General features: G+C 49.0%; 13 protein-coding genes and 1 non-coding gene across 14 annotated transcripts; 5 read left to right on the top strand and 9 right to left on the bottom strand.

The window, feature by feature from the left end:
- BT62DRAFT_936359 (uncharacterized protein) lies at positions 1–846 on the bottom strand (the record flags this gene model as incomplete). Its single annotated transcript, XM_043187112.1, has 4 exons — positions 643–846; positions 498–576; positions 126–449; positions 1–78 (listed from the first exon to the last, which is right to left on the bottom strand). Coding segments are annotated over exons 3-4 (318 nt in total), but the record flags the coding sequence as incomplete, so codon positions are not given.
- On the bottom strand, positions 1–1,285 carry BT62DRAFT_996787 (uncharacterized protein). Its single transcript, XM_043190611.1, has 6 exons — positions 1,038–1,285; positions 945–986; positions 643–890; positions 501–576; positions 126–452; positions 1–78 (listed from the first exon to the last, which is right to left on the bottom strand). The coding sequence occupies exons 1-5, from the start codon at positions 1,135–1,137 to the stop codon at positions 388–390; spliced, it is 531 nt and encodes a 176-aa protein (XP_043035740.1). The 5' UTR covers positions 1,138–1,285; the 3' UTR covers positions 1–78; positions 126–387.
- Positions 1,286–2,441: 1,156 nt separating this feature from the next.
- On the bottom strand, positions 2,442–2,949 carry BT62DRAFT_451986 (uncharacterized protein). Its single transcript, XM_043180947.1, has 3 exons — positions 2,905–2,949; positions 2,557–2,844; positions 2,442–2,495 (listed from the first exon to the last, which is right to left on the bottom strand). Exon 2 carries the CDS (start codon positions 2,807–2,809, stop codon positions 2,600–2,602), a length of 210 nt encoding a protein of 69 aa, XP_043035739.1. The 5' UTR covers positions 2,810–2,844; positions 2,905–2,949; the 3' UTR covers positions 2,442–2,495; positions 2,557–2,599.
- Positions 2,950–3,132: 183 nt separating this feature from the next.
- Positions 3,133–3,850, bottom strand: BT62DRAFT_1010774 (uncharacterized protein; the record flags this gene model as incomplete). Its single annotated transcript, XM_043177686.1, has 2 exons — positions 3,133–3,732; positions 3,785–3,850. 2 exons carry the CDS (start codon positions 3,848–3,850, stop codon positions 3,133–3,135), a joined length of 666 nt encoding a protein of 221 aa, XP_043035738.1.
- A 263-nt stretch (positions 3,851–4,113) lies between these two features.
- On the top strand, positions 4,114–5,569 carry BT62DRAFT_955169 (uncharacterized protein). The gene is made up of 3 exons (XM_043188329.1): positions 4,114–4,585; positions 4,624–4,767; positions 4,816–5,569. The coding sequence occupies exons 1-3, from the start codon at positions 4,142–4,144 to the stop codon at positions 5,431–5,433; spliced, it is 1,206 nt and encodes a 401-aa protein (XP_043035737.1). The 5' UTR covers positions 4,114–4,141; the 3' UTR covers positions 5,434–5,569.
- A 297-nt stretch (positions 5,570–5,866) lies between these two features.
- On the bottom strand, positions 5,867–5,945 carry BT62DRAFT_t156. The gene has a single exon. It is a non-coding gene; the product is annotated as a tRNA-Pro (tRNA).
- A 93-nt stretch (positions 5,946–6,038) lies between these two features.
- On the top strand, positions 6,039–7,650 carry BT62DRAFT_996784 (uncharacterized protein). Its single transcript, XM_043190610.1, has 2 exons — positions 6,039–6,467; positions 6,515–7,650. The coding sequence occupies exons 1-2, from the start codon at positions 6,113–6,115 to the stop codon at positions 7,573–7,575; spliced, it is 1,416 nt and encodes a 471-aa protein (XP_043035736.1). The 5' UTR covers positions 6,039–6,112; the 3' UTR covers positions 7,576–7,650.
- Positions 7,651–8,115: 465 nt separating this feature from the next.
- BT62DRAFT_974027 (NAD(P)-binding protein) lies at positions 8,116–9,568 on the top strand. Its single transcript, XM_043189143.1, has 5 exons — positions 8,116–8,337; positions 8,393–8,629; positions 8,682–8,798; positions 8,849–9,035; positions 9,087–9,568. The coding sequence occupies exons 1-5, from the start codon at positions 8,284–8,286 to the stop codon at positions 9,503–9,505; spliced, it is 1,014 nt and encodes a 337-aa protein (XP_043035735.1). The 5' UTR covers positions 8,116–8,283; the 3' UTR covers positions 9,506–9,568.
- Positions 9,569–9,681: 113 nt separating this feature from the next.
- Positions 9,682–13,355, top strand: BT62DRAFT_996782 (DNA repair protein; the record flags this gene model as incomplete). Its single annotated transcript, XM_043190609.1, has 5 exons — positions 9,682–10,238; positions 10,286–10,383; positions 10,433–11,257; positions 11,305–12,004; positions 12,057–13,355. Exons 1-5 carry the CDS (start codon positions 9,720–9,722, stop codon positions 13,353–13,355), a joined length of 3,441 nt encoding a protein of 1,146 aa, XP_043035734.1. The 5' UTR covers positions 9,682–9,719.
- A 36-nt stretch (positions 13,356–13,391) lies between these two features.
- On the bottom strand, positions 13,392–16,289 carry BT62DRAFT_936350 (uncharacterized protein). The gene is made up of 17 exons (XM_043187111.1): positions 16,211–16,289; positions 16,077–16,157; positions 15,993–16,022; positions 15,909–15,926; positions 15,632–15,853; positions 15,494–15,573; positions 15,336–15,443; positions 15,254–15,267; positions 15,040–15,193; positions 14,787–14,985; positions 14,725–14,735; positions 14,616–14,668; positions 14,384–14,560; positions 14,186–14,327; positions 14,058–14,138; positions 13,852–14,010; positions 13,392–13,799 (listed from the first exon to the last, which is right to left on the bottom strand). Exons 1-17 carry the CDS (start codon positions 16,241–16,243, stop codon positions 13,670–13,672), a joined length of 1,692 nt encoding a protein of 563 aa, XP_043035733.1. The 5' UTR covers positions 16,244–16,289; the 3' UTR covers positions 13,392–13,669.
- Positions 16,290–18,285: 1,996 nt separating this feature from the next.
- BT62DRAFT_451803 (uncharacterized protein) lies at positions 18,286–19,481 on the top strand. The gene has a single exon (XM_043180946.1). The coding sequence runs from the start codon at positions 18,576–18,578 to the stop codon at positions 19,071–19,073; it is 498 nt and encodes a 165-aa protein (XP_043035732.1). The 5' UTR covers positions 18,286–18,575; the 3' UTR covers positions 19,074–19,481.
- Positions 19,144–20,403, bottom strand: BT62DRAFT_451709 (uncharacterized protein). The gene is made up of 6 exons (XM_043180945.1): positions 20,272–20,403; positions 20,094–20,224; positions 19,934–20,043; positions 19,735–19,877; positions 19,535–19,677; positions 19,144–19,477 (listed from the first exon to the last, which is right to left on the bottom strand). Exons 2-6 carry the CDS (start codon positions 20,154–20,156, stop codon positions 19,214–19,216), a joined length of 723 nt encoding a protein of 240 aa, XP_043035731.1. The 5' UTR covers positions 20,157–20,224; positions 20,272–20,403; the 3' UTR covers positions 19,144–19,213.
- A 201-nt stretch (positions 20,404–20,604) lies between these two features.
- On the bottom strand, positions 20,605–21,801 carry BT62DRAFT_906464 (uncharacterized protein; the record flags this gene model as incomplete). The annotated part of the gene is made up of 3 exons (XM_043183638.1): positions 20,605–20,745; positions 20,801–20,851; positions 20,917–21,801. 3 exons carry the CDS (start codon positions 21,799–21,801, stop codon positions 20,605–20,607), a joined length of 1,077 nt encoding a protein of 358 aa, XP_043035730.1.
- Positions 21,802–22,268: 467 nt separating this feature from the next.
- Positions 22,269–23,684, bottom strand: BT62DRAFT_936346 (C-4 methyl sterol oxidase). The gene is made up of 5 exons (XM_043187110.1): positions 23,449–23,684; positions 23,242–23,400; positions 23,064–23,193; positions 22,771–23,013; positions 22,269–22,718 (listed from the first exon to the last, which is right to left on the bottom strand). The coding sequence occupies exons 1-5, from the start codon at positions 23,608–23,610 to the stop codon at positions 22,417–22,419; spliced, it is 996 nt and encodes a 331-aa protein (XP_043035729.1). The 5' UTR covers positions 23,611–23,684; the 3' UTR covers positions 22,269–22,416.
- Between the last annotated feature and the right edge of the window lie 597 nt (positions 23,685–24,281).

Genomic DNA, 24,281 nt, shown 5'->3' with positions numbered 1-24,281 from the left:
AGTACTCTCTTGCGCCGAGTCATCTGGTCGTGCATGTCCCGCTGCGACGCGTCCGACCAGAAGCGTCGGTGCAATTCCCTGTAAGTACATTTCAATTGTCATCTTCCATATTCCAGTAGACAGACCTTTATAGCAGCGGTCAAAACGTCGACATAGTAGCCGTTCACCAGGTTACAAGCCACGAATACCATGTCGATGATCAGTGCAATGGCGTAGAGGGTCGCTGATTCAACAAGCGCTTCAAGAACTCCGCGGTAGGAGCGTATTCCTGGTCCATGGCTGGTCCCTGCAACACTCATAATGCGGTACAGTAGGAAGATGGTGCACCAAAGTGTCGTGGTGAGCGTAAACGCAAGGTAGGACATCATCCAATCAATAACACCGCCACTATAATCGAAAGATCATCAGTGCTTTCGAAGCAAGTGTGTATGACTCGATGGCTTTGAGCACTGCGGAAAGATTTACTTTTAATAATGATCGAATTTAAACAACATTACCCGTGCCTAGAATGGTACAAAGGATGGGGATGATAACGACGAGCCATCGACGCCCCCAGAGGATCCAACACCGCCAGATCTGATAAACGTAAATCGGAGCAATGATCAGTGATCTTATGAAAGACGGATTGTTTTTGCTACCAACCAGCGAGGAATCAGCAATAACTGTACTGATACAAGAAGTGATACCAGCTGCTAACGTTGCTTGGGTCGACATTGGACTAAATCCATTCAATTCCGAGTATACGGTATAGCAGTTTTGACCTTCATCAATGAATGCGTGGTGCGTGAATGCCCAAACCTCGCCTAGCGCAACGGAGGCGAGAACGTAGAGGGAAGAGATAGCGAGGACCATGATGCATCTTCCAACGGTGGAGTTTTTTGTAGATCTAACTATGACCGGAGAGTGGTAAGGTATAGCTCAGAGAGTAATGGGAGAGAACATACAGATACTCCAGAACGTGACAATCAGGATACCGGTGTAGAGTCCTATACAGGCTCAGATATCAAAGGATTGACTTCGGGGACTATGAAACTCACTATGTGTGAGCGCCTGTAGTATCGTGGTGTTAAGATACACGTCTAAACTTTCAAAGATGGCATGAATGTCATCGTCGGTGAGATCTGGGGGAAGGGACATTTGTGAACAACAACTATGTTTCTCTTACAGGTTCTCGTGTTATATAGAACTCAACTTTCGATTCAAGACTGGACCGAGGTTCCAACGGCCTACGTTTCTACCTTGCGCGATTAATGCAACAAGGGATCATAGTAATGAGAAATGAACAACTCAATGTTGACTTTGCAGGTCCAAGGTGTCATCTGTTGAACGGATTCAGAAAGATAGGATCAAAGATGGTCATGATATTTCTGAGTCTTGTTCGTCGTTGCTGTCCGCCCCCCATCATGGCAGTCATAGTTACGTGTCTGAGATCGACCTTGGAGCCCGAATTATTATTTTATCCCAAAGTAATTGGCGGAGATTTAACCAGCGGTAACGGACATTCGTCAGAGAATCGTTGGCCTGGATGTTCAAAAAAGATCAGGCGGTATCTTCTGCATGAGTCGGCATGACGCCGGCAAAGAACTAGACTTCCGGAACTCATCCCGGTATCACATCTGGATGCCGATTTTGGAGGTGAATTTCCCTACGAGTTCGAGCCACACAGCTACTGGAGTCAGATCGTCGCGTAAGTACCCGCTGTGCTTTCGGGTTGCTGCATACGTATCACGAACCATTTCCGGAGCGTGTCATGTATCCCTAGATGGAACACGCGCAGAAGGAGAGTTGGAGTCACCGTCGAATATCCTGTCAGTGCCTCTTCGCTTCGACCTCGTCACAGTTTGACTGATGTGAATGTAAATTAAGGCTCGATGAAGCATCATCGGAGCAAACTACCACCGCTGATATCCCCGTCTGTTAAATGTATGTCATAAACGCGCTTACGATCCACATTGTGAGCCGATAAATGTTCCAATGTCTTCTTCTCTGAGTACAGGGAGAACGTGGAGTGGGGCTCCTTCTCATAGAACGAGTTCATGTCGAAAAAATTCTCGATGATTGACGGATATTCAGCTGAGCTGCTGTCTAAGCGAAGGAGTTGGCGTCCTGTCTTCTCGCTCGTAGATACTTATCCCATATAAATTGCCTGGGGAAGTCTGCCTGTCTGCGTTAAGACCTGAGCCTGATGAGGATGACAGCGGATAGGAGGTTGGGTCGGCATGCAAATTAGCCTTCCCACAGAGACGGACTCCTCGGCCGGAGCTGCAGAGGAGGAGGAGGAGGAGGGGGGTTGGTGCGCCACACTATCGCAGCAGAGACTCCGTTCTCGAAGACCTTGTTCCATGATCTCGGGGGCTTGATGAGTCCAAATCTGAACCCGAGTTGCAGTCCTCGGGATCGGAATTAGAATTGTCTGATGCCTGTGGGAGAGGAGCTACGGGACTGTGGGCTTCGCAGGGGGGATACATTTCTTGGTCTTCGAGATTCTTGAGGGCCTGTTTGGGAAGAAAATTGGAATTAAGAGATTGACTGGAAAACGAGGACTGTCGGACGTACCAGCGTTCAACGGTTCTTCGTCTCAATAATTTGGCGTTTGAGACTAGTATTTATGTATGTCATCAAGAGTCTTCTCCGATTCGGGGACGGTTCTGTCTTTGCAATGCGGCGGCGCGGGAAGACTCGATTTGTGCTTCTGCACGACCTCCTTCTTCGACACTGGTTTTGACCTGCTTGGGACTGGTACACGCGTCTTCGTCTTCAGAGGAACGGGGGCGCGTTCGAGGAGATTTTGCTGTCGAAGTCGAAGCATCTGACGCGTCAGATTGTCCTACATCATTGGTGGTCCTACGGGGAAGGAAACTGTTGACATTTATCACCGTGGACACGACAGAGCGAATGACATACTTTGGAGGAGGCATCAGTACCGCGTACACGTCCTCTATCAAAGTGTCTGAGGCTCCCTTCATCTTTGTCCTGTTGTCCATTAGACAAGGTTATGTGAAGGTATGAAGAAGAAACACACGCCCGATCCAGATCTCCAAACTGCGCCTTATTTATCCCAGCTCGCCACCTTGATGCAAATCATGAAATGAAGCAGAGATATACATAGCGAACAAGTACTTACGGAGAAGGCTAGATCTTTTTCTGCGTGAAATTATTGCTACTTTTGATGTTGCCACCAGACTCGCCGCCACTCTCTTGATCGCTAGCATCATCATTGGTATCTACCAAATTCACTATCCGCATGATCTTCTCCACGTGCGCCTTCCCACAGATGCTTGTAACAAACGTCATGAGCGACGCAGTCTTCGCGCTCTCCTCTTCTAGAGCTAGGCTGGCCTGCGTGTATAGGAGGGCGGCTTTTGAGACCGCCGTCCTCAGCTCCGCCAGCGCGCTGTGAACCTCTGACCTCCCATCTTCTAGCTTGCGGGCCTCGTCGGGCAGGTCAACGCTAGAGTTGACTGGAAGGCCATCAGGCGGGTAATAGTTCAACGTGGGAACCGAATCATCGTCGTCGACATCACCTTCAGGCGGGTCAGGAAATGTCTCGGCGGTGGAGTACCGCTCAAGTCTCCAGTTTCCGTCGAGTTGTGCTACCCAAACATGATTGGCAAGTAATGGAATCGGAACAGGATTGGATGTTGCGGGGAAGAGACGCTTCGTGATTGCAGGCAGATTATACGAATCAAAGGTGTCCCTATGGAATGCGACGGTGTGAGGTATATTATGAGCCTGGCAGATAGAGATTAGAGAAAATAAACGAGGTCGAAGAGACGAGACTCACGGCGACATAGTCTGAAATAAGGGTCTTGTCGGTTAGTTCGGCGAAATCTAACTTGGATATAGACATTGTTTGTGCGTTGGTGGAGGGAAGGGATGGTGCCCTGTCTGTTTTATATATTATAGCAAGCAGAACAAAGGAATCAAGAGGGGCGCGGATCGGAACAGGAACAATAAAGCAGCGGTGGCCTTTTTGAGACTATGGTTGCATTGTTCTCGGCTGGTATCGCCCATGAACTAGTGTGTAGTGATATAGGATACCTGCCAACCTGCATATAAACGGTGCGTGAGAAAGTATTACTAGCTCTTAGTGAATCGTGATCCGTGGTGGGACTTGGTTCCGACCACCACCATCGTCCACATGCCTCGCCCCGCACCACCTCCAGGCTTTGTTCAGCTAGTTTTGTTGCCTCAAGATTCGTTTTACTTGGAAGTTCCTATGCAAATCGCAACGACGGTCTGTCTATACCCGTTAAAATATCTTCGGTATATTGGCTGGTGTGTCCTAGGCGTTATTGGGACCCTGGTTGATGAGACTGGGGATGCGGTAGAATTGGATGGCGAGCTGGTGGATCGGGGAGTCTACCGATACGATGTGCCTGGTGGAAACATCCTCTCTCACGCAGTTGACCCCGAGGTCATCAAACAGCGAACCCATACGTACTCCGCAACTACAGCTACCCGCGAAAACTTTCGTGAGAAGGTATTAAAACGCGATGGTCGATGTGTGTGGACCGGCATTGATGAAGGGGTTGGGATGCATATTATTCCTTATGCACGAGGCGACGAGGCATGTCCACGCATTGTTCCCTTCCATGCCACTTAATTTGGTTTTTCCTACAGTGGATACAACTCATCATCGAGAACCGGCCAACCGAAGAGGATCTGAGTTCATTGCGCAGCATCAATGATATTCGCAACGGTTTTTATGCCGCTGCTGATATTCATGTCCATTTCTTTGACCAACAGAAGGTTGCCGTGCTTGTCGTTCGTCTGCTTTTCTTTTTCCTTCTTATCTTTTCTCATTCACATCAGACTCCAAATCCTATCCTGAAAACCACCGATATCCCTGATCGCCACCAGCGTCGGCTAGCAGACGATGTCAGTTACCCGCGTAATTCTCGATATACACTTCAGTGGATTACTACTCCAAGCACATTTGCTCGGGAACGAACTCCTGACAACAATGATGCCACTTTTGCAAACCGTCGACAAAAGCCTGCCCGACTCTTGCTACATTATAGGTATGGAGCCGCTGCCGTGAAGAATTGGGGCAAGAACGTTGCTGTTCTCATCCAATATCACCAGCCTAACCGCCCATTGGTACCTACCCCGGCGCCAATGGGGCCATCGAAGGCAAAACATGTTCGTAGTGTCAGTATCAAGAAGCGTGAGAAGCGGAGGCGGGAGGAAGAGCGAGAGGGAGCTGGAGCTGGAATGGAGCAGGCAGGAGGAAGGAATGAAGGGGGGACTAGTGCAGCGACGGCTGTAGAATCAGAGGCTCAGGACATCTGGGATGAGCATGATGTTATGCTATTTTTCTGGGGTAACTCGAAGGCAGCACAGGAAAGACGTGCCAAGGAGGAGGCGGATCACAGACAGTACTTGGAGAAATGGAGGTCTGGAATACCCAGAAACTCACCCAATATATAATATCATGTACAAGCTTCTCTGCGTGTTGTCATGTTTCGAGAATGGACTCGGACATTAATATTGTGCTTGTCAACGTTACAAGCGACGCTTAGCACAAAGAGTCTATTGATTATGCACCTATCAAATAGGTTCCCAGCCGCACTGACAGGAAAGAGATGAAGATCAATGAAGATGCTAAGATTGGCCAACTACGAAAGAGAATATGTTGGTATCGGTCACATAGACTGAAACAGTGTAATGTTTGGGGGATTTAAAGGCACCTTTGGCCCTCGGACAAGTCGGCAACAAAAAACGGCCAAGATTCAAACTACAAGGACCGAGTTACACATGTTCGTAGGCACCCTGGAGGTTTGGTTGTCCAGGACATCAAAATTATATATGAATTTGTTGTTGAATTTTCAAATTCCAAACCTTTATATCACATCGACCAAAAGGGCCTCACTGGGAATTGAACCCAGGACCTCCTCGAGGTTCAACCCAAACGAGGAATCATGCTACTAGACCATAAGGCCACATTGAAATTGTTTTTGGCCGTCATATATAGAAGGGCACTGTGGCTATCTTTCCATTCCTGTTCGCAGTTTTTTCTACCCAGTTTGTTTGAAGCCATTCACTAGATTCGTCCCTTCCATTTAAACTACCGCTGTGGTCTGGTCTTCGCTACCACCACTCCTCAAAAATGAACCACTTTCACCACCAGCATCTTCGACATTTATGCACATGTAGACGGCTTCTCTTCCGAAATGCGCGCTATTTATCAACCAAAAAGAAGGAAACACTGCGAGGAACGCCGTCATCATCATTCAACCCTCCAAAACCCGTGTCTTCATGTAGTGATATACATCTGGAGCACAAGAAAAGCTGGCTGACACGAAAAGTCGAGTCCTCACCCACGGCCCGCTGGTGGTTCATGAAATTTGTCAATCTGCTGGGGTATGGGACTCCGAAGCAGCTGGCAGGAAGAAGGACGTTTCCGTTGTATGCGATGCTATGTGCGGCTGCGCCAGATGCAGAAATCGGATTCTGGCATCAAGGCATGTCTTAACTTTTTTTAGTTGGCAGATGTATTGATTTCTTCTAGAGTGTGATTTGCCACCCACATTCCAGTCGTGGTTCACTGTCGCCAACCTTCACACTTGGATGCTCGCCGTCCGTTTCCGCGCCCTGCCATCTCCCCACGGAAAAGAATATGTACAGGGTCTCGTCGACCACTTCTTCCTTGACATCGAAGACCGGATCCGTGCCGTACTTCAACCTCCTTCGAAACCTACAGAGCCCTACACATTTGAGTCGTCTTTCTATACCAACCCCAATGCACCTACCACGGGACCTGATGGCAAGATCATACGGCGCAGAGCCGCGCCGGAGCGATTGGTATCTCGGCAGATGAAAATCTTCAAGGAACAATGGACAGGAATGTGGATGTCTCTCGACTATGCCCTAGTTAAGGGTGATATGGAGTTGGCGGCTGCTGTATGGCGGAACTTGCTTGGTGCGCGTGGAGCGGCAGGCATCGCTTTTCCCGATCCAAATAACCCCGATGCTCCAGCCCCGTACCGTCGCACCGTCAATCTCGTCGGGGGCTTGGTAGAGAATGTCGAGAAAATTGACTTCGAGAAGGAAGCACACCGCGATGATGGGTCTGGCGTCCACGATTATACACCCTCCGAGGTGGATAAATACGTCAAATATCCCGAACTTATGCTCGATGTGGTGACGTATGTTCGTAGGGAGCTGGTTCGATTGGAGAACATCGGCGACGAGGAGATCATGCATGGTGATATTGCCGGGCTGGGTTTTGGTAGAATCCTGCAGTCTGAAAGTGACGCGTCCGAATCCAAGGACACAATGAAATCAAGTGGTGTATCTCCCAGCGACGCATCCAAGTCCGATGATGCTGTCAAGTCCAGTGACGCTCCAAAGACAAATTTCCCGAAACCCAGGAAGCTTTCTACGACCGCAGCCGTCAAACGCAGTAGCACGTCCAAGGAGAATCCGATGCTAAAGGCAAATTCCCTGAAGGATAGAAATCCTACGCCTAAGCCCAGTGTCTCTACAGATGCCGCATCCAAAAGAAGTGACGTGAAAGCCTTGTCTTCCAAGTCAAAAGCGTCGAAACCTAATGCACCTTTAAAGAAGTAAACGTACCCTACTCTCTAATAAACGCTGTTACCAATATTACCTCATTGTCTTTGATCATCGGTAATAAATATCGACTTCAGAGATAAAATTGGGCACCGAATGATCTATGCGACGGAACGGATAAAAGACAGAGTCAATAGCAAAGCACTCATCGCTTCAGGGTGGGTACACAGATCATATAATATCTAACGGAGGCTGCTTCCCAGCGTCAGTTTCGACCACGCATGGAAACGACTTCCAGGCTTCAATATTGTCATCCATATTTAATGCTGCTTTACGGGTACATAAGGTGCCTGTCTTCAAGGTTTATAACGATAAATACTACTAGTACTAGTCCTCAAACACAAACAAGACGAACAGTCAACCTCTCGGCTGTGGCACGCCAGGGATGTCGTGACCAGATGACCGCCAATAAGAACCCATGGATAGGGGCGTCGGGAACATATCTTTCCATTCATCCGTGCCGGCAAAATCTGGGCCGGCATGTTGGACAGATCGGGATAAAATCAGGAAGAATAGATGCGTCTCCGCATTCCGGCACGGATGCATTTTATCCTTCTTCTGCACGATGCTTCGGTGTAGCGTTTCGTATAAAGGGCTGGCAGACCTCGTCTTCGAATCGGAATTTCAGCCGCCCCTTATTCCCAGGTCCTTTGCGAAGAATTTCGCGACCTTTTCTGGCCTTCGGAATATCATCTGTATCTCACCATGTCGAAGAACACCGTCTTGATAACAGGAGCAGCCGGTTGGCTGGGCGGCTTGGTGCGTGAAGTAATTGATATTCAGGTCGAGGCTCCTGACTGTGGTGTATCATTAGCTCTCTGGAGCTCTCATCGCTGACCCTCAGACACCCGACGTCAGTTTCATCCTTGCCGACATCGTGGAACCCAAGGGCCCTGCAGGAGCTAAAGCCGTTACCATCAAGGCCGATTTGACGAACCCTGATGAAATCGAGAACCTATACCAGACAGAGTTGGGTATTCCGGATACAGTGTACTGTCTGCACGGCATCATGTCCCGTGGGTCGGAAGACAACTTTGACCTTGGTTTGAAGGTGCGTGCACTCTGTGTCGACCACGAGCTCTCCACTGATATACGACGGACAGGTGAACATCGACTCGATACGACTGATGCTCCAAGCGGCCCGTAAATACGGGACCGACCGGTCCGCTCCTATAAAATTCATCTTCACTTCGTCTCTTGCTGTCTACGGTGGGCCCCTGGTATGTGGATCATCGTGGTATAGCCCCCCGTTGCTCAAATAAATTACCAGCCTGATGTCGTGACGCCTGATACCATCGCAACACCGGAAGGTGCTTACGGAATGGGCAAGCTAACTTCAGAACTTCTTGTCAACGAGTTTTCGAGACGAGGATTTGTTGACGGCCGCATCATGCGTCTTCCTACCATTGTCGTCCGACCCGGTGTTCCGTCCGCAGCGACCTCTGCCTTTATTTCAGGTATCTACATGTTGTCAATGCTAATTGCGAGAGCTTATTATCATATCTCAGGGATCATCCGAGAGCCATTGAAAGGGGTCGAAGCCATATGCCCTGTTGGCAACTCCTTCGATTCTCCAGAGCTCGAACTCGCCGCCTGGCTTGCTAGCCCCGAGACTACCATCAAGAACTTTGTCCAGGCAAAGCATGTCCCTGCAGAAAAGTTCTTGAAACATACCCGTGTGGTCTATCTGCCTGGGTTCACAGCGACCGTGCGACAGGAACTAGAGGCTTTGGAGAAGGTTGCTGGCAAGGATGCCTTGAAGCTCATTACGTTTAAGGATGACCCCATTAACAGACGTATTGTCTCCTCTTGGCCAGCCAAGTTTGATAACACGTATCCTCTGAGTCTCGGCTTCATCGTCGACGAGGGCGGTATGGAGCCTATTGTGCGACAGTTTAAGAAGGACGTTGAGGCTGGTATCGCATAATCACATTAACGCCTGTATATATATGTGTATAAGAAAAAAAATGTAACTTCATGAACTAATACTTGGCAAGTTGGGCCACATTGGGCTCTGTATGATGCGGGAATTGGAACTTAAAAGAACACGACCACGTGCTTCGCGTTGACAGTGAGTGGTGTGTGGCCTCGGGTTAGGGTTACCTGACTTATGCACTTTACCACGACCTTCATGCTGATCCATGGCACCCCTTGCCTCTTCAGGGAGCTGTTCTTCTGACTACTTTTCCGAAGATGACCCTTCATTTCTCCAAGCATTAGAAGAAACAGTACTCCCTGGAGACATCGAGCGGAAATCACCAAACAACGATGAGCTAGAATCTGACGATGATTATGGAGCGCTACCGTTATCCCAGCCTTGCCTAAAGAGACGATACTTGTCGTCTTCAGACGACGAGCAGGGGATCCAACACAAAGACTCGGGAGATGACCCATTCGAACCTCCGCCGCTGACTCAACCTTGTTTGAAGCGCAGATCTGACGATGGCTCTCTGTCCGACATCGATGAGGGCGATGGATCTTCGGCGAAGACGTTGCCTACGAAGCGCCGTCGCGCCGGACAGGATGACGACGCAATATACGGACCGTCACATTTTGGAGATTTTGGGGAATATATGCACAGGAAACGAGCAAAGCTGCAGATCCAGAACTCGGAGTTTGAATCCAACGTTGGTTGCATCTTCAAGGGATTGGCGATTTACGTGAGTAGCTAGCATACTCCCTCTTTCCTCGGCTGAGCAGAAGCTAGATTAATGGGTGGACGCAGCCATCTGTACAGGAACTCCGGCAACTGATTGTCAAGCACGGTGGAGTTTTCCAGCCATATCTCGACAAGAAATCTATTGTGTATGTCCACAGGACGAATTTTGTGCGCTGCAACTTACTATTGTTTCAGTACGCACATCTTAACATGTTCCCTTACTCCTGCCAAGCTTCGCGAGTTTAAGAATATGAAGGTTGTGCAACCGAACTGGATAGTGAAAAGTGCCGAACAAGGCATCCTTCTTCCCTGGCAAGATTACGTGTTCTCCGCATCTGAGCGATTGGATGGCACACAAGGGCCAAAGACAAATCAGCAGCTACTTCCGACAGTCTCGCGGCCTCTTCCTACCTTGTCTAAAACTGAAGCAAACACGTCTACACTCAACCTTCCCTATTATGCCTCCCATACATCCAATCCTCTGGCTGAGCGTGCCATGGCTCGACCAGGATGGCGAAATGCGCATACATCAGTTGCACCGGATTTCATTGAAGGATACTATAAGAACTCGCGACTTCATCACCTATCCACCTGGAAAGCAGAGCTCAAGAATCTCGTAAAGGAGGCTCAAGAACGTGCAGAATCTGGCAACGCAACAAAAGTAGGCTTGGAAGAAGATCCTGAGACCACCGGTGGTGTAAGCATGCGGGGTGCCGAGTTTGTTATCAGATCCCCCTCAAAGAAAGGCAAGGGGAGGGCCGAGCTGGAGGAACGAGTCATCATGCACTGTGATTTTGACTGCTTCTTTGTGTCTGCCGGGTTGATAAACCGCTCACAGCTCCGAGGGAAGCCTGTGGTCGTTTGTCACTCTCAAGGAGACCAAGGAGGTGGTTCTAGCACCAGCGAAATTGCGAGCTGTAGCTATGAAGCACGAGATTTTGGGATCAAGAATGGGATGAGCTTACAACAAGCGCGCAAACTATGTCCAACGATCATCACAATCCCCTATGAATTCGAATTGTAAGATCAGTGTACTGTGCGGGTATCACTGTATTGACTTTTAGCAGGTACAAGCAATTTTCTTTGCGCTTCTACACTGTCTTGATGACTCATGCTGATGACCTTCAAGCGGTATCAGTTGACGAAGCCTTGATCGACGTGACGAGTATCGTTAATCGCTTAAGAGCCAAGGCAAAGGGCGTGGTTGACCCGGCGAAGGAGCTTGCGGAGACTATTCGTGCTGAAGTGAAGAAGTCTACGGGATGCGAAATCAGTATTGGGATTTCATACAACATACTTCTCGCCCGACTCGCTACCCGTCGAGCCAAACCCGCTGGATCTTACCACTTGCTGCAACATGATGTCGCAGAGTTCATAGCCTCGCTGGATATATCCTCTCTTCACGGATTTGGTTCTTCAGCGAAGCAAAAAGTCGTTGACAAATTCGGCGTTAGCACCCTTGGTGAATTAGTGACGAAAAGCAAAGTTGCATTGTGCGACGTGCTAGGAAAAGGTACCGGAGAAACGCTCTATAATGCCATTCGGGGTGTGGATGACAAGAAATTGGAGTCCGACAAGGCCAGAAAATCGGTGTCATGCGAGATTAACTATGGCATCCGATTTGAGAATAATGAACAGGCAGAAACCTTTATCCGCCAGATGGCCGTGGAGGTAACGAAGCGTCTTAACGATGTCAGTATGTTGGGTCGTTCCATGACCCTCAAAATAATGAAACGGGACCCTCATGCTCCCGTAGAGCCTCCCAAAGTAAGCTTCGTATTGCTTATGAACACAAAGTATTTATCGATGATTTCCCCAGTTTCTCGGACACGGCGCTTGCGACGTTTTCAATAAACAGGGCCCTCTTGCGGACCCGTCCGGTCGTGCGACCAATGATGAGAATGTCATCGGTGATCACGCCTGGCGAATGCTAAAGTCACTTAACTTCGACCCGAAGGAGCTACGCGGAATTGGAATTCAGATTCAAAAACTCGAGTCGAAAGATGCTGCCGTCAATCCTGGTCAAAAGACCTTACCTTTCCTAGTTGAGAGTAATTCTAAGAGAGATCCGCCTCGCCCCGTCGAACAGCCGCCCCCGGTGGAACCTCCACCACAAGAGACTAGAGCCTCTGTCCCATCCTGGGACCTGCCTTCATTCTCCCAATTAGACCAGTCGGTTTATGATGCTCTTCCAGAGGACATCCGAGGAGAGCTGGACCAGGAATACAAGCGTCGTTCCGAGTCTCCATTTGTCCCTCCTCCTCTTCCTCCACGTAGATATCCTACGGTGTACGTGCCTTTTCTCGGTTCTCGTGCTAGAACTATCCCGGTGCCCTCGCTTCTCCCCCAGCGGCCCAATGTCAATGTTAGGCATATCACCCAACAGCTCGCCCCTCGCAATCTCCCGGTGTACTCTTCCAACAAGAAGAGAACTAGCTTTTTTGGAAAGCGTATGGGTATGGGGACGACAGCCAGGTTTCGCATGACGGATGATGACTTGCGGAATTTTGACATCGATCCAGAGGTGTTTTTCGCGCTGCCAAAAAATGTGCAGAGAGAGCAACTGACGAGGGCGAGGCTGTTGAAGCAGGAGGGAGGGATACCCGAAGTTTCTGATGAACACAAGAGTTTGAGGCCGCGTAAGAGGCTATACTCGCTCGACGGGATTTATCGTGCACCTCCGCCGCAGGCAAAGTATCCAGAAGTGCCTGTTTTGAGACAGCGTGGGAAGGAGAAGGGTGAGAAGCTCTGTTTCACAGAGGCAGATGATATACAGAACATCCTCGAGGCCTGGGTGACGCGGTTCACCAAACGTCCTCCAAATAAGAAGGACGTGGAGTTCTTCTCCAAGTTTTTGGTGCGGAGTGTGGACTGTGACACAGCGTCGGGAGTAGGAGTTGAAAAGGCTATCGCAATTGTTAAGTGGTGGCTTGTGCTGCTGAGAAGGAATTGGCGGGATTTTGAACATGAGACGTTTGAAGCTCATGAGCACGATTCAGAAGAGACGCGTACTAGGCGGGCTGTTGCAGAAGCGTGGTGGCAGATGTTCAGGAATGTCAAGGAAGAGATGGACGTTGTTGCACGGAAGAAATTTGGTGGGAAGTTGTCGTTGAGGTGAATTCAAATTTATATCTAATTTATGTCATTTATCATGGTTGTAACGGGTACATTTATTCCGAGGTCTAACCATTGTTTACAGCCAATAAATATTCCTTCACTGTTCGCTGCTCAGCCCGAGGAGACGTTTGGGCGAATACTGGAAATGCAGTACGTGCTAGCTGGACGACGTTTTCTTATCATCCAGACACGATTTAAGTGAGAAGTAGTACAGTTGATGGTTAGATGGTATAGCAGTTTACTACACAGATAATAAAGACAACAAAAGAAAGAATAACTGAAAAATATAAACGCCACAGATCCTATACACAATTTTCACTTTTCCACGCTGACTTTTGTCGACGCGACAACATGGTCTTGGGACGCGGTATCCACCGATGATCGGGTATGCCTCTCCTCCATTGCGAGCTCGTCTATCACCAAAGGTTTGCCAATTAGTTTGCGTCTGCCCAGCCATGTCAGTTCAAAAAAAAAAATGGTAGTAAGAGAGAACGCACATCCAAGGCGGGATAATTCCACCAGGTGGGACGACCCACTCCTCCGCTGCATCGATAGTCGGTGGGAGAATGCGTCCACCACTGATCTTGCCAATGATCCACGGGATCCCGTTAAGGAGCAGGTACGAACACACGCCTGCGATGACTCCGTACGCGATACTAGGAGGGGTTAAGTACGACAGACAGGGCAAACCGAAACAACGCACTTGTACGACAAGGGTATAACCAAAAGCGTAAGGAATGCAGGGACAGCATCACCGATGTAGTCCCAGTTGATTTCGCGGACACTGAAAACCATCAGCTTACCATCTGTAGCATCATCAAAAGCACCCACTTTCGAATCATCAACGACCCAACAATCACCAGCGCCCCACCCGTCGCCCAACCAGGAATAGACGCGAAGATCGGGGCAAAGAACACGGATACGAAGAATCCTAGACCCACCGTGATGGCAGTCAGGCCTGTCTTCCCACCGTCTATGCAACACGCATCAGAGCCTGATTTTACCTGCGAGCACAACCGAGGCACGTACCACTGATACCGGTTGCGCTCTCAATGTACGCTGTAACCGGACTCGTGCCCATGAGAGCCCCCATGCTGATGCAGAATGCATCTACGCAGTAGGCGATAGTAGACCCCTCAAAGTCAAGGGTGACGGGGTCTCGCAGACCGGCAAATTTGGCCATAGAGTAAAGGGTACCGGTCGTGTCTGGTGGCGCCGCGTCGTGTCAATAAGGAACCACAGATGGACGAGTATAACATACCCAAAATATCAACATAGAGAAAGGTGATGAGCGCATACCACACCTGGCCATTCCTGTTGATCCCAAATCATTAGTCACCTGCTGTACCATATACGAAAATCTCTCCTACCCATAGTTATACTGTTGGAAGTCGTATTAGTCATGTGTTGAAACAACACAGATAAAACTTACATCAATCGCATTGCCGATCTTCTCCAACTTGTGGAATGTGACCACTTTTTTGAAGAATTCAAAAAGCTGGTCTCCGGAATCCGTGTAGGGGAAATAAGTGACAGAGGTAGGTCTTGGCCAAGAAATGATTGAAACCAAGAAGATTCCAATGAGGATCGCTCCACGAATACGGTACATCATGAGTAGGACAGTGAAAATTCTGCCATAAACCACATGTTAATAATGATCCACGGAATTTCTAGCGAACACGCACCCCCCGAGGAAGATACCCAACCACATGGTGGGGCTCTGCAATACGCCACTCTCACAGTAATTGTCCATGCCTTCAACGAAATTTTCCGACTTACACCCGCCCAGACCCACGTAGTCAGTGGTGTCACCCCCGATGACGAACAGTCCGGAAGAACCTGTGCCACGGTGGATCTGATTAGCACGAGCACTCATATCACATCACAGACGGCACTTACTCAGTCCAATGAAGCTAGACAGCAAAAATGGCATGTCAATTGATACACACTTCGACAGGCGGGGGGGGTAAATGAGACGCACGCAATGTATAAACCTATACCAGCGCCAACGGCGAGAACCAATGACTGAGGCATGATTCGCACCAACCATTGCCGCAAACCCAGAAGGGAAAGAATGAAGAAAACCCATCTTTCGTACGTCAACAAGAGGACGAATGAAACAATTTCAAGTGTCCTCACCCTTCCAGAAATACCGCGGCCAGGGCCTCCCTATACGTTATTATTCCAGAACCATGGTATCCCACAACCGAATATGTAAACTGTCGGAGAGGTTCAGCCGGGGAAAGTCATAGCAAAATTACCCGAAGACAAACGTACGTATGCGTTCAAACCGAGTCCAGGGGCCATTCCGACGGGAAGGTTTGCCAGAAGACCCATGAGGAAGGAGGACAACGCCGAAATGGCGGCCGTCGAGGTAATCAAATCATTCCGAACCTCATTAACACAGGTGGCATAGGCCGCGTCGTTCGCGCAGGAGTCGGAGGTGGTACACTCGCAGGTTCCCCCAGAATCTGAGAGGATGGAAGCGTTTACGGATATCTGGAAAGGGCCCTTCCTTAGCGACGGCAGAAGGAATATCATTGGAAAAATGTACGATGTAAGCCATAGCAGCCTGACAGATATACAGTGAGTACTAGGGTCGAAAATCATCGGGGGAACTGGACGGAATGTAACGTACCCATGTTGTTAGACCTGCTCGGATCTCAGTCTGTAAGATATGTATGTTAAAGTCGGGCAAAGAGGTAGGAAAGTGAAAACATACTGTGAACCGTGAACCAATACGTTCTCTGGGATGTCCTGATCCCTCTAGCTTGAACCATCGTCCAACAAATGAATCCGCGACCTAGGCAACAAACAGTAAATTGTCATGCGCATGAAACATAGCAACAAGCTTGCCTGAGCATTGAGGAGATCCAAAAAGTGAACCATCATGTACAAAGGATACGGTAGAAAGGAAGGTGAAGGTACCGCCGGTAGGGCACAGTTGAAATAGTAAAGGGGGCGATAAGGACTACATCACTTTTTTACTGGTCTTTGAAGAGTTCCATACAGCCCACATGGTTCCGATTTGCATCCGGCTAATCGGCGAGTCCGCTCCGCATCAATTAAAATGGTCTCTTCTTAGCATCTACGACGCACGCGGGGGATTTTTTTACCGTTGACACTTGTTCACATCAAGTCGATCTTCGCACTTTTCCCACTGGTAATCTATCACGCAGTCCTGATGGACCCACCCATCAAGATCATTGGCAGGCCTTAACGTTGGGGAATAAGATTATACTCAATCACTGGTGCATGATATCACAGCGGAATGTGAATTTGCGCACACCGCAGGACATATGCTCCTCCGAGGCCGGACAGCCTTAACGCTAGTCCTATTTAAATGACTCCTTATCTCCGACAGTATGGTGGATTGTCCAGCAGGTATGTCTCCAACGAACTTCACATTCTGGACTAGTCCCCTTAGCCTCGCCAGATTATTTCTTCAGAACAAACGGAGTTGAAGTGGATAACAAATTCAAGTTCGGGACTCCACACTCGGAAGCTAGACCATCATCAGAGCGAAAACGTACTTCGGACGCCTTCAGATCGCTTCTTGTGTGGACTGCACGAAAGGAAAAGTACAAGTATAGCATGTCCTTAACGTATGGAGAAGGTACAATCAAGCAATATCCATCCGAGGCTCGAATGTAGGCTCCGAATGTTGGTCCTGAGGGCCCTTTGACGACTCACGAGTGTCGGATCGTCCAGGCTCCCAAGCGTTGAATTGAGTAGTAAGTACGCAACCTCGCAGCCGCCCTCGTACCTGAACCAGACCATAGTGTGGATGGTGATCAATGATTGGCTGGATTGATCAGAAAGGGTTTGTGGCGTCCATATGGCTATCGATATCGTTCAATGAAAGAAAGAAACGCTGATCACGAATCTGGCCGCTGTCCACATGCAACCTGACAATTTCGTCCTCCTCCCTCCCTGCGCCAGGGCCAAGTCAGGACGCTAAGCTCCGGTTTTAAAGACAGATAAGATGACTTCAAAAACCGCTTTAGAACTATGCTTGACTTCGCCATGATATCTTCTCCGCCGTTTCGTAAAATTCAAGACCTTTGTCGTTCTGGCTTCCGATCGAGATGTCCTTCTTGATCTCTCCATATCATCCAGTTCTTTTCTGGTCACCCCTACAGAACTATGCCTCCCGAATTTTCCTGCCACTGTGCATTTCTGACTTCTCTTCGCGAAGTGATTTGCCACCCTCCCCAAATCATGTGTTCTAATGCTTCGTATATGGCCATTCCCTTTGTTCACGGACTATCTGTCTGTTCTGGTTCTCGTAGTGGCTGCTCTCTCATCAAAGAGATACTCCCGTAATGCACGATGGGCGGCATTCCTATACATTTCTGCCATCCTACAGACTTGACGACAACTGTCCGATTCTCGTGCTCAACAGCGCCTGAATGTGTATTTATACTCATGAGGGAACAGTTTCTCGGGAGACCATCAGCACTTGGGGTTGATATCACTACGAGCAGCGAATCCTCGGAGCCCTTCCTTTCCTTGAACTGTGCGGCCCCGTATACCTTACGACTTTCTACGAAGACCGCGTATCAAATAACTCCATGTTCTGCTCCGGTGGCAGTTGCGTACGTTAGTGATACACCTCAGCGTCTAATACCCGACTGGTAGTTCGATGTAGCCACTACTGGATCCATGGTCCTTCTTTGACAAAAATTCGAAGGTCTAGCAAACCCGTTCCTTGATAATATTATGAAACTGTTACTGAATACGCCCCAAGAATCATGCGTGTGAAACAGCTAACGGTATTCATACACTGGCAGGCTGTCAGCAGCGACTTTGTCGTTGTCTGACCATAATTTTTCCGAAGACAAGCCCACGGAGTTGCCGCTCAAAGCTGCATAAGTACTTACGTGCCGTAAGCATCCAAGACTCATTCCCCCCGCACACTTGGCGTAAAGGCACGGATATTATTCCCGTCGACGTGCTTGCGGAGCATGACGCGATGTACTATTAAATCTCCTCGTTTAGTGCGCTTTGGGGCCGCATGAGCCTGAGAACCGTAGCTTCGCGCAAGCCCCTGCCTGATGGAGGAGCAATAAGACGGGCCATAACGCTCGTGAACATAGGCAAGCGCGCAGAAATTCCCTCTCTTTTCTGTAGGGGGTAGACCATACTACGACGGATGTGGACCTGGATGAGGAATGCAGTGACGGAAGGAGAAGGGCGTTGAGGAACCTCCTTTAGAGCAATGTTAGTGACGTCATCATCATATATAGTACGCGTTACAGAATTTGCAGAACTACAATTCGGCTCACCAGACTTTTCCTCGCAATCTTCTTTGCGCGACCTTCTTTTGCGTCTACGTACAAACCAAGCCACTTGGTCTGGGTTTCCCGTGTGTTTCTACACGGAGAGCTCAGGCAAAACATTATATTTGAACTCAGGATGGCAAAGTGTCCCAGCGCACGAAGAGTGGATCGCAGGCGACGAGAATCAGACCCTTTTGAAATTATTTGAGCCCCATGTTCAAATCACAGATTTCGTGCATCTGGACGTAGAGTTCGGAGATGTCCTAAGTGCCGGGGAGGAGAGGCTGAAGTTCAGGAAAGTTGAAGGCGGGAAACAATGGGAAATTGTGCGAAAGGACGTCGAAGGGAAGAAGGCGGATGGAGAACGATATTGCTTCTCTAAGGTTGGGTCAGACGAGTTAAGCGAAGGGGAGATTATTCAAAAGGTCTCGTTGTAAATATAGAAGCAACATTCGAGAGTCTGATAACTAGAGAAGAAATATACTACAGAAAGAAATACGAAAAACAGCTCTACAACCATTTAACCGATTACTGTACCAAAAGTCTTCAGTGAGAACCAATGCTCTAGTCATGATGTTCAGGTTAATGCAGCACCCATAATCATCGCAACGCCCGCCCACAACCCAGACGCACGAAGACCTAGCGCTGCACTAGATGCCCCTGCCCCTGCTGCACTGCTCGACGAACTAGTGCCACCGCTAGCACTAGCACTAGCTCCAGCTCCAGTCGCAGTAGCAGTAACACTCGCGGCCGGCGAACCAAACAACGATGCTCCACTAGGGATGGGTCCCGGGGCTGCAGAGGCGGATGCATCCAGTCCTACCAACGCACCGACCTCTTGCTATAACACCAAAGGCATTAATGATACAACGAACGGAAAAGGAAATCAAAGACGTACGCCCGGCGTCCCAGAGAACGCCTTCGCATTACTGAGGAACACATCAAACGTCGCGTTTCCCGACATAGGTGCATTGATGGCTCCAACCATTCCTACTTTGCAATGTGGGCTTGGCACGAGCTGTTTGCAATAGAACCAGATAGCTGGGTTGATCATCAATCAGCGTATGAACACGCGTGAGAGGAGAAAAAATCACATACGGACGGAGGCATTGGTAATAGTGAGGTTCCATTGCGGAGTTGGCGTCTCGCCCGAGATGAAAACCCAACCCGAATCAAAACCGTCGCTCAGAGGCGTGCATGGGTTCGTCAAACTAGATTGAGTGATCGAGTGGTTGCCTGGGCTAATGTTTAATTCGTCAGAGGCGTGGGCATAGAATGGAGGAGACGAGACACTGACTTCCCGGAAAAGTTGAAGGTAACAACGTCTCCCTGGGAGACAGTGACGTTGGCAGGGATGAATTGGAAGATACCACCGGCTTCTGTCGTAGTGCCGCCGACTTGTATAACCTGTTGGATGCTCTGTCATTGTTACGAAAAGAAAAGAGTGAACAGTATACTGTATTTTGAGCCCCGGCGAGAAGAGGTACAGCCAGTGCGAGGAGCGTTGTAAAAGGATGCATTGTTCTCGTGGGAGTAAGGTGTATGTATGTATGCCAAGGCAAAAATGCCTCCTTATAAGCAAATGCTGCTGAATGATGAGCCAATTGTACGGATAATGCTGGTCAGAAGGCTCACGAGAAAGGAGTTGAGGCTCACACGACGGTCAAAGATTACTGCAGCATCTGACCATACTCGCAACATACCTCTCACACTTTGGGGCGGCAGTGCTGGAGTGTGAATGCTCGTACTGCGGTCTGAGTCAGTAATTGAAAGTACCCGTGGTTCTGGTGATTCAGGAGGACAGGCGCGGAACTGAATGTCGTGGTTCTGGGTGATTCGAAGCAGGTATCGGCATACTCGGGTAGGAGGTCATCACGCTGCTGTTGTTGCTCGGCACACTGTCAGGCATGTAGGGAAAAAAAAGCCAAATTATGCATCCGTATTGAGTCTCCACGTTCTCAGGGTGTTTTACGAGGTCTTAAACCACATCTTCCCTTCCGGCAAAATGATCGTCTTCAGAGACGGGCAGTGCAAATGCCATTGAGTAGCGATCTTGTGCTCGCACTTGGCAGATCCACTCAATGGTACCTGTGCCATGAATGTAAGATACTGAAATAAATAAGGCAATGAGCATAATGAAAATCTCAGATGTCGTATTCCTAACCTCTAGTTGCTTGAATACCCTCAATGATGGCGATATTCCGTCTAGTATCTCCTGCGTCAGATGGTCACTCACATGAGTTGGTGAAGGAAAAACAAGAGATACTAACAGATACTAACCTCCGTATAATCTGCCCTTAGCAGGAGGACGTGCAGAGCCTTTAACTGTGGGAACCGCTTCCCTACCTCCATGAATAAATATCCAGGTGCTTCAGGATCAAAGCTCATCAAGCTCAGTTTCTCTATCGTCACCGACGTCGTCATGAGCGCATCCAGCATCTCAAGAGCCGAGTCGGGATAGACAGGCACAGAGCACGTCCGTACAGGCCGCCCAAGGAGAAACATCGACAGCAGCTCGGGGGTCGCGTGAATGGCATGTAACGACGTAAGGTTGGGGACGGCCGCTGCATCCAACCCATTTACACCAATAGAAAGCTGTGGTCTGAACATGCCACCCTCGAATGCAGTCACAGAAAGGGTGTCAAGGCCATGGAGCGTCAAGACCGTAAGCGTGGGCTGGGATTCGATGAACCATGCGAGCCTGTCCTTCCATGGGTAGGACGAAGAAAACTCTTTCAGACGGAAAGAACAGTCGTCAAGGATCCATGGAGGTCGGCGGGGAAGCTCAAGGGTCAGGGCGCTGAGGTTGGTGAGGTTACGTAAAGCTCTTTGAGCGAGCGCGTAAAAGTTCGAGGTGGGTGACTTGAAATCGGACCAGTCTACTTTGAATGTGCGCACCAAGGACGCTAAGTATACGTTACTTGTAATGGTATGGAGACAATGGATTGATTCGATGGGCTTCTTAAGGATGATGGTAGGGTACAAGACGCGAGTTGCGATAGAATGGAAGGATTTGCTGCCAAGAGCTACTGCTGGAAGTTCGAATCGATCCAAGTGATGAAAAATCAAGTCGTATATTTCTGAAGGCAAGATCGCTGGTCGTCCTGCTTTCCCGCAAGTGCTTCCAATGACGATATCCTTAGAGGGCTTGTGGGGTGAATGCATCTGTATTGTGCCGTTATTTGGACATGAATTCGACCACTTATATTGATTTGCACGCACCTGAATTGCGTCAAAATTGGCCATCGAAGGCAGTCCTAACGTCCTGAACGAGATGGCGGGAAGATAGGATAACGATATAAGCGGGGAAAATGCTTCGCATCCATTGATACAGCGATGGAAATTGTTGGCAGCAGTAGTAATGCCAACATGCAGTTCAAACAGTTCCTGTTCAATGCTAGAGTTGTTGTCCATGATCCTCGCTGAGAAAGCTTGGATGGAGCACCGTGACGACGGGCCGTGGGAGTTACGGTCCGGGTTACCATTTTGCCTTTGAGTGCATAATTTAATTGTTTAAACTGCTCATACTTTTTTCTGCAGAATAACAGATCGGTAGGGCCTCCCTCCCCTGTGTAAAATGTTTCTTGAATGGAAAGAAAGAGAAGTACCAAGTTCTCTCCGGTTTCGATGGTAGTAAACTTCGCTCTTTAATTCCATCATGAACACCAGGTTACGGCGCGGCTGGGAACCTGAGAGTCCAAAGTCCCCGACGTTGTTTTGTGGCGTCAAGCACGGCGTATTAAGTATATATGTTAACAAAATCCAATTAATATTATGCCCCTACTCTGCTTTTGATTTAACGCTCCGCTCGACCTCAGCCTCAGCAGCAAGACCTTCAGCCTCGACCTCCTCCATCAGCTTGCGCTCGATCTCGAGACGCTCCTCACGTGTCGCATTCTTATTCGCTGCGTGCGCAGCCCGAACACGTTCACGATGTTTCAGGTAGTTCGTATCCGTGCCAAAGAGTCTGTCCCACCAGCGGAACGAGGTCGAGAAGTTGTTGGTGAAGGACATGTGATGAAAGTCATGGTGTTCGGCACCAGACCAGAATGGGAGGATGTGTTGGAGCGACCATGGGAAATCTAGCAGTCATCTTAGTGTAAAATCACCTATCCCGCGGCGCAGATTACTCACCATAACCACTGTGTGCATCAACCGCTTGGAAAAGACGGAGAGTGATCCAAATGTACATAGTGAGGATGTGGAAGTTCTGGGTAAAGAAGCAGTAGAGCAAGGGTCCAGCGAGTGTACCGGTACCAAGAATGAGGACTTCAGCTGGGTGAGCATATTCAGCTGCTAGACCGAATGGCGCAGAGTACTTGTGGTGGATTTTGTGAATGTACTTGTAGAGGAAACCGTAGTGAAGCGCACGGTGGGCTAAGAAACGTGTGAGTGGTGAATGTAGCGATCGCAGTGCTGAAACTCACCACACCAGTGGAAGAGATCCTCGAACCAGAAGAAGAACATAACTTGGGGTGCTATGGTCTTCCAAGATGGGAAAGGAACCTGGTAGGTCGACATTCCAATGGACTCGGCCAATGGGTGGAATAGCCAGATCTAGGCTCAGTCAGTGTAATCTCGCCAGGAAATAGACTTTTCACGGACCGTCGGCAGCTCGATAGTGAAATGTGAGAACAAGACCATCTTGGTGCATTCCCATTGGTCCAAAGCAGTCGGTATCTTATTGGGCTGGAGCTTCCACTGGCGGAAATATGGTATCGCATCCATGATAATCCAGGGTATACAACGGCCGAAATAGACAATCTATACATCTATTCAGTTGTTGGTGGTAAAGCTGAGAAAAAGGAGTACCTCGTGCAACAAAAAGCTCATCAATCCCGTTGCAATAATTGGGTTCCCAATCCAAACATACCAGGCGACCCATTGCTGTTCGAACCAGTTCAGTGACTGGAGATCGGTGTCGGCATAGACAGAGGCAAACGATGACGGAGCCGCCGTTGTGTTGAAGGACATGGTGGACTGGATGAAACCTTAAAGTGAAAACCACCCCACTTTTATTTTCGAAATCGAATGGCGTGAGGGAAGATTTTGGCTCACGTGCTCATGCTCTGATTGGGCAGCCGTCAGCCAATCAACCACGATCATTCTTCAAGCTGTCTCCCCAAGTACAGGATAAGTACTACTGTCGCCAGGGGAGGCCTATATAAAGGACCTTCGTTGCCTGGCTATCCTTCAAAGCTCAGCGAATCCTTTTTCTACATTATCCCCTCCATTACTGTGAGGAACGTGAGCGGGACGGCTGGAATATCCCTGTACCCAATTCTCTGTTGTTTCTCTGGAGCAAAGATGCGTCAATGGGTTCCTAGCCGCTTTCATAAAGCTCGTGCTTTGATTTCTCTCTTCAATCCGCCTCTGCTGAGTAGGCATCGCTTGACGGCAGATATCTGTCCATCACCACTCGATATATCTGAGGTTTCTGAAGTCTACTGTCAATATCGAATGCCTTTTTCCGAATATAATCGGTGTATTTCTGGTGCAAATGTCGTGGATTCCTCAGCTGAGCTCGGCAGCTGTATCTTCTATGTCATGACGAAGTCGAGTCCTTTGCCGGCGTCATGCCGACTCATGCAGAAGATACCGCCTGATCTTTTTTGAACATCCAGGCCAACGATTCTCTGACGAAT

This window comes from Guyanagaster necrorhizus, assembly GCF_019112545.1.
Source record: "Guyanagaster necrorhizus MCA 3950 unplaced genomic scaffold BT62scaffold_31, whole genome shotgun sequence".
In the NCBI taxonomy this organism is placed as follows: Eukaryota; Fungi; Basidiomycota; class Agaricomycetes; order Agaricales; family Physalacriaceae; genus Guyanagaster; species Guyanagaster necrorhizus.
The sequence above is the reverse complement of the archived record's forward strand: the minus strand, read 5'-3'. Positions and strand labels throughout refer to the sequence as shown.